We start from the raw sequence: 13,191 nt of genomic DNA on the forward strand, positions 1-13,191 counted from the left end.
AAGTCAAGATTTGATACATTTGAAACATGACTCCTATATCTGCCCTTCTCCACTTAGCCTTCCACAGCCGTCAAAAACAGTATGCATCAGTATGGCATTAATTAATTTGTTTAATATTTTTCATTGTTCTGTGGTAACAACTGGAAAAAAATAGTGGGAGCTAATGTGCTTGAACATTGTTTTCACATTGTGGCTGGAATCAAAATTGGTCAGGAGTAAAATAATTTTGAGAATACTGTTCACACTGAAGCACTGGGAAAAGGCTGTTGAAAGTTCACTGCAAACTTTTGAGGCTAAATAAGTAAAATATCGACAAGTGATAATAAAAGGCATGACGTGGAGACTTTGTTGATCTTTTACTTGGAGACAAGGTTGATCTGTCATGTTATAATTCTCTCTTTCTGTGGAAATAAGTTTGGTTTGTTTTTTATTCGTACAGGAACAAAAAACAGGAGGTGGCTCTATCTGCAACAAGGCCATTATGATCATCACAGATGGAGCTCCAGAGAACTATGTGGACATCTATAATAAATCAAACTGGCCACAAAAAGCGGTAAGTCAAAGGTCCACATGGGGAAACACTAGGCAAGTAGACACAGGATAGCACCCATGTCAGCAGTCCAGGTCTGAATTGTTGGGTGCAAAGAGTGACTGCCACTTACAGCCCTTGTTTGTAACAAGTGGAACAGGGTGGAGGTATTTATTGCAATGTATTGTTTTGCATTGTATTGCATTGCATTGCATTGTGTTATATTGTGTTACTCTTTGTGTAAATTTAAGGCTGCTTTCCCTGGGGAGAATGTGTCACTACAGTGTTTTCGTTTTTGTTCCTGCTTGCAGGGTATGTTTTTTTCCTATCAGAGTGGATTTTTCTTCAGAATTTCCACAGGGACAACCCTTTTTGTTGCTGTTGTTCCTTTAGCAAAGTGCATGCTGTACATGGGACCATAGTTTATTGTCTCCATCTGAATGACTAGCATCCAGACAACCACTCACTGTCTAGTGAATGGGGAGAAAGTACTTGCAAGTGTGAGATTCAAACCTGTGTACTCAGATTCTCTCTCTCTCTTCCTGCTTGGTGAATGCACTGATTTCAGAGCTTGACAAGAACAGCAAGAAATGTGAAGCCTTGTTGGAAAGGCTTTAACTCACTCAGTACGGCCAGTCCTCTCTTCTCCTCTACACAGACCCCTCGGATGTTGGGTGTCTGAATGACCCAACCTTTAGCTTCTTTGTGGTATTCTTTGTCAACATTCACGTCTTCAGTATAAGAGCCTTCCGCTTGCAATATTTTGATGATGGTAATTGGGGTGAAACGCTGTTAACGTCGTCTCTTTCGCCGTTCGTATGGAGAGAGTTAACTTTTTCACCGCCACTGGTGACTTTCGTTGACAAGACAGTGCACTGCCATTGGCAGCTTTTGTCGACATTGAGGGGCCATGTTGTCAAGACCATTTTTCAAACTGTGACAGAGCTCGACAGCTGCAGCTGGGTTCCCTGCCAATAGAACAGTGACTAACCTTTGCTCCATGACCAAGTTTGAAGTGAACAAGTCCATTGTGTTTTGACATGGACCAAAGCCTGTGACTGAGGGCATCATTTCCAAAATGTTTGGTGCTAGGGGGAGTTTATCATACAGAAACTTGGTGGTGAAAGAGTTAAAAACACTGCAGTACAGTGTGAAATCAAGTGCATTCAGGGAGAACACAGACACTCAACATAGCAAAATACGATTCAGAATTCACAGGTGTGGATGAAAAATTGTCCAACTTTAGAACTGAACACAGTGCAAGCTACAGAGTTGAACTGTGCCAAACCCTTACATTTGAACTGTGCCAAACCCTTACATTAACAGCATTGTGATCATTCATCGTCAGAATGTTAAAAAATTGTGCCAGCTTCTGCAGCCTTTCAAATCATACTGTCATGGTGGCTTCAGTTCAGATGCCCCTCCACTTCCATGCTTGGAAGATTGTGTACTATCACAGTGGATTTCTTCTACCAAATTTTGCCAGAGGACAAAAGTTTTTGATGATAATAATAATAATAATAATAATGTACATTTATACAGTGCCCTTTCACTCTAAGAGCTCAGGGCACTTTACATGAAAGAAAAATATTACAAGTTACATAAAACATTCATGACCACTATTTCTCAAAACCCCTTCTCTCCCTCCCGACACACACACACTCTCCCCCTCCCACTCTTCATGCATCCAAAGTGAGCTGACATGGGTGGTGTTGGAGAACAAGGAAGCTGAGAGTGCTTATAGATAGGTTTTAAAAAGATGAGTTTTTCAGTGTTGAGCGAAAAGCAGAAATAGAATCAGATGCATAGATATGATGAAGAAGGTTGTTCCAGATGTGAGGAGCAGCAAAGAAAAAAGAACGTTCACCATAGGTTCTTGTATTGACATGAATAAGTTTCAAAAGGTAACAGTCAGAGGAAGAGCAGGGATTTCTTGTGGGAGAATAAACACTGATAAGGTCAGAAAGATGTGCAGGTCCTGCGGAGTGGAAAGCAGAATAGGAGAGACACGCAACTTTGTATTTAATTTAATGCCAACTTTGTATTTTTTGTTGGCATGTGTTCTTTTTCAATGCGCAAAGGGTGCACTGCACCTGGAACCATGGTTTATCATCTCTTATGAATGAATGAGTGGACGCTCGGAGTGATTTTCCAGTCAAACTGGGGAGAACTGGTGAGGCCAGGATAACCAGATACTCACAGACGCTTTATTGGCAGATAAGCATCATAACTTACTCCAGATGAATAGTTTTCTCCCTTGCTTTTCCCTACAGACGACCCATTTGTTAGGGTTAGAAAAAAAAATCACAAAAAATACAAAACATAAAGTAACTGAATGAAACTCACAGTACTTGACCCACTGACCCATCTCTTCATGTTGTGTGAATGCCCACCCCCCTCCCTCTTCACTGCTCTCAGAAGCTGAGTCACTATCAGTACCTTCTTGCTGGTAGCTTTCTTCACTGCAGATACTTTATTCAATGTCTTCATCATCCTCGTCGATGTCGAAACCTTCAGTCTGAAGCATTTCAGTCACTTCAGCAGTGGTAAAAGCTGCTGTCATGATCTAGTTTGCTCCAAAAAATTCCACTGCGATTGTTATGCTACCCCATGAGGAAAATGTGGGAAAATTTTTAATTGTCGAAACCGCTATAGCGTTCTGTCGTCCAGAGTGAGTTTAACCATTCTGCCATCTTCCTCCTTTCTGAACACCACTAAAGATAGAGTTATTCAGCAGCAGTGCAGGGTGTCCTCTGGTCTGTGGCCTAATGGTGACGTTTACCACTGATAGTTCCCTGTGGACTGCAACAGATGACCCTTGGTGTGGCTGTGTAGGGGACTTCGGGACAGGTGACATAAGGGTAAGGCCACTGCAGTGGTATGGACAATGAGTCAGCCCCCCAAAAAGGAATAACGAGGGTGTGAATGTGTAATCTATTTTGTGATGTGGTATGTTTCTGCAACTCAGAACACCTGAGAGTTGTGTTAAACGCAGCTTAGCAGATGAAACCAGGCAGGGGCATGGCCTGTGATCAGTTTTCTCTGGAAGATAAGAAAACTTACAAAGAACGCATCTAGAATTAAATTATAGGAAGCAAACTTGCGTCTCTTTTGTTGTTGCTGTTGTTCTGCCGGTGCAGAAGCAGTTTGGATTGAACCCAGAGTATGTGAATAATTGATGTTTATTATTTTTGCAGACCAGAATATTCACCTACTTGATTGGCAAGGAGGTTTCTGATGATCGAAAGGTTCAGTGGATGGCCTGTGTTAACAAGGGTAAGTTTCAGCACAGTGTTTTCAGTGCCTCAGTTATGTAAAGCTGACTTTTAGGTAACATTTCTCTGATTGTACTGCATAATCTCCATTGATCACTGGCTGAAATTGCCACACACATGCTTTCTTTTGTAGAAATTCGGAGAAACTGTAAGTTTTGTCATCTTTTACATCATTTGTTTTACGCAGAATGATCCCTTGTTAAACTGTGTGTCTTGTCTGTATGCTTATCATATGTGTTAAAAGTTGACAAGGATTTACACGAAACCCAATTGTTTGATCTTCATAACTTTGTTCCCAACAGGAGAATTTACTCACATCTCAACAAAGGCAGACGTGCAAGAAAACGTCCAGGTGAGATAAGTTTCAATTATTGTGGCAGTCTGGAATTGAAAGTGATTTGTAGTGGCTTAGGATGAAGTCTGAGTTTATTTCATTTGGTTCTAAACCATGCTGTCATTTTGTTTGTAACGCTGTTGAGAATGGCCCCAGTGTGCTTAGCTGGGCTGTATGCAACATGATTTGAATGTTGTTGGGGTTTTACAAGCTGAAGGTGTTATAATCTGTTCTGAAAGATCAGACTTAATCTTTGTTGTAGCTGAGTAGACAACATTTGATTGGGCTACTTTGATAGCTTGTATGGACTAGGGTATGTGTTACTCTTGTAGGCTATTTTCTGTGTCATGAATTTGTTCTGCTTTTAAGAGAGGCTTATATGCTTTTGTCTTCCCTCAAATGAAAGGAGAGATTTTGCTGATTGTAAATGTTGTCTTCAGTTTTGTTACAGATAAAAAAAAAAAAGTAGACTGAAAATACCAGTATCTTCACTTTTGTTAGTTTTGTTTTTTTTAAATAGACTGAAAATTCCAGCATTGATTGGTCCCTGTGCTGGTGTAGTTTTTAAGGAAAAATTACTGTACTTTGAATGATAGAATTTGTTGATTTATTTCTTCTTGTTGTCATCATTGTTATTTTATCTTGACTTAGTTTTTTATTATCATATTGTATGACAATGTTGATTTATTATGGTTGGTTGGCTAGCTGGTTGCATTGCAGTATTGCATGTGATACGCATGTGAATATGCATTCACTTGCAAAACACACACACACACACACACACACACACACACACACACACACACACACACACACACACACACACACACAAAGCCACCAAACGTCTGAGTTCACACACACACACACACACACAAACACACACACACACCACATCACACCAATGCACGCACACACACACACACACACACACACACACACACACACACACACACACACACACACACACCACACCACACACACACACACACACACGCACACTCACACACTCACACACATGTATATATATCAACTTTGCAGAGACAGTAATAATCATTGGTACAAAAATCGTCTGACCTGTGTGTGTTGGTTGCTGGACAGCAATACATCAAGGTGCTGAGTCGGCCCCTGGTGCAGAACAAGTCGAGTCACGACGTGTGGAGCGCCATCTACCTGGACTACCCGACGGCCCAGTCGCCGGTCATCAGCAGCATGCCCCACATGACCAACAACCTGGACGCTGCCTTTGAGGACAGCGCTACCTTCAAGGTTCTACTCTCTTTTTTTTTTTTTTTTTTTTTTATCTGTTTCACTCTTGGTTTTTTTGGATCTGTTTCACACTTTCTTTCTTATTCTGTGTGTGTGTGTGTGTATGATTGTGTGTGTGTGTATGACTGAGTGTGTGCATATGTGTGTGTGTATGACTGTGTGTGTGAGTGTGTGTGTGTGTGCGTGTGTGTGATGCATACACAGAGAAGCTATTGCTTATGTTATATATCTGTTGTGGGTGGGGGGGGGGACCACTTTGTATTCAGTTTTCTCTGGATAATTGTGAAATATCAAATTCCTTTGGTAATCGTCTCTTCTTTTTTTCTGAGATTTTTATATTGACATCCAAACTAGGTAACCTGTGTTGCCAACAAATTTGATGAATTGCTTTCAAACAATGGCCATTAACAGTGAACTGTTGAGGATAGCAATATGGATTTAATAATATTTGGTTTATGTGTGCATATGAACAGTTGCAGGGTATGCAACTCTTGATGTCTTTTGCCATGCCATGCATTATCTGTAATGGGGAAACATGTTTGATTACTTGACGTCCAGCAATAGCCATAAGCAATGAAGTTTTGAGGACAAGGATATTTGACAATATCTGCTCTATGTGTGCATGTAAACAGTTGCAGGGTATGCGTATTTTGTTGTCCTTTGCCATGCAGTGGGTTATAATGGGGGAAAAAGTTTGATAAATTGATGTCCAACAGTAGCCATAAGCAATGGGTTTTTGAGGACAAGGATATTTAACGATATCTGCTCTGTGTGTGCATGTGAACAGTTGCAGGGTAGAGGACTATAGATGTCCTTTGCTTTGCCTTGGGTTATCTGTAATGGCAAACACATTTGATTAACTGTTGTCCAACAGTGGCAGTTACATGACTAACAACGAATGTTTGAGGACAAAAATATTGAACTATATTTTCTCTATGAGTGCATGTGAACGGTTGCAGGGTATGGGACTAGTGATGTCCTTTGCAATGCCGGTGTTTGATCCACGCACAAACAAGACTGTGGTAAGTTTGGGTCGCACATGTTCTTTATTGTCCTTCTCCTTGCAATGATTGTTTGAACAAGCACAAACAGAAACCAGTCGTTATAGTAACATTGAGTCCAGGGATACATAAACATTGGCCTTTCGGACGGAGCTTTGGAATTTGTTTACAAGACGTGTGTTGTGTTGTCATGGTTACCAGAACTGTTTGGGGTCACCACTGTCAGAATTCTCACACAACAAAACAGGCTGTCAGTTTAATGTAAATATCAAAGGGGTCCTTGTCTTCTTTAGTGCCAAAAAATGAACAACAAAAATTCAGAATGTTAGTTTGATGTGGTATTTCCTGAAATCATCTCAAGTTAGCACAGCTCATTGATCAAATGAGTTCACAACTGAAAGGTCAGTAAGTACTCTTTGTTGGCTCTTAAGATCTGCCCTCGGTCTGTCATTTCAGAGTTTCCAGCTTTGTCATTCTTGCTGTTTCCAGCTTAAATGTTTACATGGTAAGCAGTTTACATATTCAGTTCTCAAAATGTGTCAAAACTTGACGTCTGTTCTTGACGGGCGTAATACCGAGTGGTTAAAGCATTGGACTGTCAATCTGAGGGTCCCGGGTTCGAATCACGGTGACGGCGCCTGGTGGGTAAAGGGTGGAGATTTTTACGATCTCCCAGGTCAACATATGTGCAGACCTGCTAGTGCCTGAGCCCCCTTTGTGTGTATATGCAAGCAGAAGATCAAATACGCACGTTAAAGATCCTGTAATCCATGTCGGCGTTCGGTGGGTTATGGAAACAAGAACATACCCAGCATGCACACCCCCGAAAACAGAGTATGGCGGGGTAAAAACGGTCATACACGTAAAAGCCCACTCGTGAGCATACGAGTGAACGCAGAGGAAGAAGAAGATGTCTGTTCTTGAGTGGTTTATCCCAAGTAGTAAAAAGAAATTTTAAAGATATATATTGGACTTGACTGTGGGTCAAAAGACCGTGGTGTGAGTGACGAGCTTTTGAATGCACACATGATAATTTCCAGTGGGATTAATAAAGATGTATTACTGTGTTGTCTTTTCAGAGTAAGCACGAAGAGAGGCCAGAGAAGAACTTGCTGGGTGTGGTAGGGACTGACATCAGGATAAACGACATTGTCAAGCTCATCCCAAGATACCAGGTAATAAGGCCTGTTGAAACCAGGCAGAAAACACACAACCATATCAGGGCGGAAAAATTGTAAATGATGAAAAAAAACAAAATAAAATAGAATAATATAAACTGGGGAGAGAAAAAAAAAAAGGCACGGGTACAGTCACACAAGAGTGGAGTGGTGGCGGGGCTGGAGCAGTGGTCTAGTGGTAACGCACCCGCTTAAGAAGCGATAGGATCTGAGCGTACGGGATCGAATCCCACACATGCCAAGATTTTCTCCTCCTCCTCCCATTAGACCTTGAGTGGTGGTCTGGATTCTAGTCACTTGGATGAGATGATAAAATGAGGCCCCCTGTGTGTGGCATGCATTTGCTGCAGCTGAAAGAATCCACTGAAACAAAAGGGTCATCCCTTTTCTTTAGAATAAAAATCCACTTCAGCAGAAAAAAGAAATACTCAATCAGGCAGAAAAACAAAAGAAAAAAAAGATTGGCGGCACTGCATTGTCTTGGTACCCCCCCATATCCCCCACGCCCCCACTCCCCTCCCCCCCAAACCTCCCTTCCAAGGGAGAGCAGCCTGAATTTTACAGAGAGAAATCTGTTGGCAATACAGTATGATGCAATAAAAGATGATACACACTTGATATGCCCAGACGGGCATGTCTTCTTCTCCTTAAGCTCAGTGAAGAGTCATTGGGATGCCGCACTGAAGAACTATTCACCAGTTTCATCCAGGTCTGTTGGTCGTTGTTCAAAGCCTGGGTCTCTGCAGTCGCTGCACTGGTATCATTTTGACGTGTGTACTGTTTTGTTCAGGGTAATTTGGGAGATGGTGTGTGTGTGTGTGTGTCGGGGCTCGTGTACATTTATGTGTATTTGTGTTTTCATATCTGAAACTGAAAACACAAATACACATAAACGTATTTGTGTTTTCATATCTGAAACTACAGGTCAGGTCAGGTCTGTACCTGCCACAGGTACCATGTAACCCTGTGCTACCTGTCACATGTGGGCAGATGGAGCTCGATAGCCTGGGAAGGCAGTCCATCTAAGACAAGGAAACGTCTGAAGTAAAACCCATGAAGTGCTAAGGAATGCAGGACAGTCTCGACATGCATTGACCCTGGGTCCATGGCCATGTCCTGACTTTCAGTAGCCGCGCCCCCGTGCCTCCGAGGAAGGTTTTTGAGCCAGAGGCTAGGACAAGGACAGTCTGATATAAAACCTACGACCTGAGGACCTCACTGTCACCGTCCCAGCTTGCTAGGCTATGGCAGATGAACCACGGGTGTAAAGGGTGGGGCCAGTACTGCGCACACTGCACTCCACCTAAAAATTCCATTGCGCAGGCTTGAAGGACACGTCCACGTCCGCGCCACCAACTATTCCAAGCCCTGTAGCGATGGGAAAGGGGCGAAAACGGCAGGTGGAAGATGTCACTGGAAGCCGCAGTTCCAATCCTGCATGCAGGCGGTTCAGGATATTGGTCGCCTGATTGTTGACCCGGAGGTGACAGCATCACTCGGCAGCACCCTGAACGACCAAGCAGCCTTTTCTAGGGACAGCACTGCTTGCTCCACACGGAGAGGGGCCTAGAAAAGGTGGTCCAAACAAATGCTCATCTCCATACCCCCCAGTTGGCTAACCGCGGTCAACGGGCATCTCCAAACGCGGTCGAACAACAATAGAGAAGAAAAGGCCGGCACCTGCCTCACAATTAGGTGCAAAAGGACTACAGGTAGCATGCTGGAACATCCGAACCATGCGTGACTCTGCAGACAGCAACCACCCAGAAAGGCGTTCCGCTCTAGTCGCACACGAACTTCAGAGACTGAACATTGACATTGCTGCCGTCAGCGAAGTCCGCTTTGCAGGGGAAGGCAGCCTCCAGGAACACGGCGCTGGGTACACCCTCTACTGGTCAGGCAAGCCAGAGACCGAGAGACGCCTTTATGGCGTAGGCTTTATGGTCAGGAGCACCATTGCCTCCAAGCTTGAAAACCTGCCAACAGGACACTCAGACCGAATTATGTCCATGCGCCTCCCACTACGGAACAAACAGCATGCCACTCTGTTCAGCGTGTACGCTCCAACCCTCCAAGCGGACCCCACAGAAAAGGTCAAGTTTTACACTGATCTGCGCAACCTCGTTCAGAACACCCCTGCTGTCGACAAGGTCATCATCCTTGGCGACTTCAATGCCAGAGTTGGCCAAGATTCAGAAGCCTGGAAAGGAGTCCTTGGCAAGCATGGCGTTGGTAATTGCAACGACAATGGGCGCCTTCTTCTCGAGTTCTGTGCAGAGCAGCAGTTTACCATCACGAACACCATTTTCCAGCAGAAGGACAGCCTGAAGACAACGTGGATGCATCCTCGGTCCAAACATTGGCACCTCATTGATTACATCCTGATGCGCCAGAGAGACGTACGAGACGTCCTACACACCCGAGTGATGCCCAGCGCGGAGTGTCATACTGACCACCGCCTCGTCCGCAGCAAGCTCAGGCTCCACTTCAAGCCCAAACCAAAGAAAGGAGGAGCTCCTAGGAAGAAATTCCAGGTCGGCAACTTTCAGTCAGCTGAAGTGAAAGCTGAATTCCAGGCGAAGCTTCAGGACAAACTTGTAGACCCCAGTTGCCCCACAGACCCCTCTCCAGAATCACTATGGGCACAGCTGAAATCAGCCATCCTGCAGTCCTCTGAAGAAGTCCTAGGGTTCTCGTCGAAAAAGAACAAGGACTGGTTTGACGAAAACAACCAGGAGATCCAAGAATTGCTGGCGAAGAAGAGATCAGCCCACCAGGCTCACCTTGCACAACCGTCTTGTCCGGTGAAGAAAGCAACCTTCCGGCTCATATGCAGCAACCTCCAGCGCAAGCTTCGTGAGATTCAAAATGGGTGGTGGACCAACCTGGCAGAGAGGGCTCAGCTTTGTGCAGACACTGGTGACTACCGGGGCTTATACGAAGCCTTGAAGGCGGTGTACGGTCCCTCATACCAGGTCCAGAGTCCTTTGCGCAGCGCAGACGGCCAGGCGCTCTTCACAGACAAGATGTCGATCCTGAACAGGTGGTCGGAACACTTCCAGGCCCTCTTCAGCGCCAACCGCACGGTTCAAGACTCGGCAATTCTCCGCATCCCACAACAGCCAGTGAAAGTACAACTGGACGAGCTACCAACCCTAGAAGAGACTGTCAAGGCCATTGAACAGCTGAAATGTGGCAAGGCAGCAGGGGTTGACGGAATTCCGCCGGAGGCGTGGAAGAATGGAGGCCCAGCACTACACTCCAAACTCCACAACCTCTTTGTCTGCTGCTGGGAGCAAGGCAAACTACCACAGGACCTCCGTGACGCAGTCATCATCACCCTGTATAAAAACAAGGGAGAAAAGTCGGACTGCTCCAACTACAGGGGGATAACTCTGCTCTCCATCGCAGGCAAGATCCTCGCCAGAGTCCTCCTAAATCGGCTGGTGCCTACTATTGCCGAAGAACATCTCCCAGAGAGTCAGTGTGGCTTTAGAGCCAACAGAGGCACCACTGACATGGTCTTCGTTCTCAGACAGCTACAAGAAAAATGTCGGGAACAGAACAAAGGACTGTATGCGACATTCGTCGATCTCACGAAAGCTTTCGACACCGTGAGCAGAAAAGGTCTGTGGGAGATCATGAAACGTCTAGGATGCCCCCCAAAATTCCTCAGCATGGTCATCCAACTACATGAGGAACAACGTGGACAGGTCAGACACAGCAACGACCTTTCGGAGCCCTTCCCAATTGGAAATGGAGTGAAACAAGGTTGTGTCCTCGCGCCGACCCTCTTCACGATCTTCTTCAGCATGATGCTCCAACAGGCCACTGAAGATCTTGGCGACGACGACGGTATCTTCATCAGATACCGCACTGATGGCAGCCTATTCAACCTGAGGCGGCTACAGGCCCACACCAAGACACTGGAGCAACTCATCAGAGAGCTTCTGTTTGCCGACGATGCTGCCCTCGTCGCCCATACAGAAGCGGCCCTGCAGCGTATAACGTCCTGCTTCGCAGAGGCTGCGCAGCTCTTCGGCCTAGAAGTCAGTCTGAAAAAGACGGAAGTTCTCCACCAGCCTGCCCCACGGGAAGAATTCCACGCTCCTCACATCAACATCGGTGAGACAGAGCTGAAGTCGGTCCACCAGTTCAGCTACCTAGGCTGCACCATCTCGTCTGACGCCAAGATCGACAAGGAGATCGACAACAGACTTGCAAAGGCAAACAGCGCATTCGGCAGGCTGTACAAGAGAGTGTGGAACAACAAACACCTGAAGAAAGACACAAAGATCAGCGTGTACAGAGCTGTTGTACTGCCCACCCTGTTGTATGGCTCCGAAACCTGGGTCACCTACCGGCACCACATACGACTGCTTGATCGCTTCCACCAGCGCTGCCTTCGCACCATCCTCAGCATCCACTGGAGTGACTACATCACAAATGTCGAGGTCCTGGAGCAGGCAAAGACTATCAGCATCGAGGCAGTACTGCTAAAGACCCAGCTACGTTGGGCAGGGCACGTGTCCAGGATGGAAGACCACCGCCTGCCCAAGATCGCGCTGTATGGCGAACTGTCCACTGGCCACCGTGACAGAGGAGCACCCAAGAAGAGATACAAAGACTCCTTGAAGAAAGCTCTCGGTGCCTGTCACATTGACCATCGCCAGTGGTCCGCAGTAGCCGCTGATCGAGAGACCTGGCGACGCACCATCCACCAAGCTGTCTCCTCCTTCGAAAACAACCGCAGGGCCAGCCTTGAGGACAAACGCAGAAGGAGGAAGAACCACGACGCTGCAGCCGCGAACCCAGACCAGACTTTCCCTTGCAACCGCTGCGGCCGACTCTGCTTTTCCCGCATTGGCCTTGTCAGCCATGAGCGTGCCTGCATCAGACGTGGACAACGCCCTTCCTAGATCTTCGTCAGCGAAGCCAGGCCATGATCTGAAACTGCATGTTTGTTGCATATCTGTTATACATGTGTGAATGTGTGCCTGCATGTTTTACATTTATTTGCTTATTTATCATCATTATTCTCTTTTTTTTTTCTTTTTTTATATTGTTATTATTATTATCTTTCTTTTTTTTTTCTTTTTCTCAAGGCCTGACTAAGAGCATTGTGTTATGCTGCTGGTCAGGCATCTGCTTGGCAAATGTGGTGTAGCGTATTTGGATTTGTCCGAACGCAGTGACGCCTCCTTGAGCTACTGATACTGATATTGAAACTGATCGTTCAGGAATTATTTGAATATATGTGATTTGTATTCCCTCCTGTCACCTCTGTCTCTTGCTTCTCTTGCCCTCTCTCTCTTCTCTCTACGGCTTTTTATCTCTTTGTCTGACCTTCTTAAGATTTGCTAGCAGTTTTCTTTGATATCATGATAATGTGTGGAGTGATGGCATAGAGGTAACGCGTCCGCCTAGGAAGCGAGAAAATCTGAGCGCGCTGGTTCGAATCATGGCTCGGCCACCGATATTTTCTCCCCCTCCACTAGACCTTGAGTGGTGGTCTGGACACTAGTCATTCGGATGAGACGATAAACCAAGGTCCCGTGTGCAGCATTCACTTAGCGCACGTAAAAGAACCCACGGCAACAAGAGGGTT

General features: G+C 45.4%; 1 protein-coding gene across 1 annotated transcript in view; it reads left to right on the forward strand.

Annotated features, from left to right (window-relative positions):
• Nucleotides 1-13,191, forward strand: part of LOC143299473 (voltage-dependent calcium channel subunit alpha-2/delta-3-like) — a 197,836-nt gene that overhangs the window by 134,186 nt on the left and 50,459 nt on the right. The window contains exons 10-15 of the mRNA XM_076612696.1: nt 440-553; nt 3,727-3,805; nt 4,107-4,156; nt 5,237-5,404; nt 6,364-6,426; nt 7,485-7,580. Coding sequence (XP_076468811.1) covers nt 440-553; nt 3,727-3,805; nt 4,107-4,156; nt 5,237-5,404; nt 6,364-6,426; nt 7,485-7,580 — 570 coding nt within the window. The remainder of the gene's footprint in view (nt 1-439; nt 554-3,726; nt 3,806-4,106; nt 4,157-5,236; nt 5,405-6,363; nt 6,427-7,484; nt 7,581-13,191) is intronic.

This window comes from Babylonia areolata, chromosome 25 (genome assembly GCF_041734735.1).
Source record: "Babylonia areolata isolate BAREFJ2019XMU chromosome 25, ASM4173473v1, whole genome shotgun sequence".
NCBI lineage: Eukaryota > Metazoa > Mollusca > Gastropoda > Neogastropoda > Buccinidae > Babylonia > Babylonia areolata.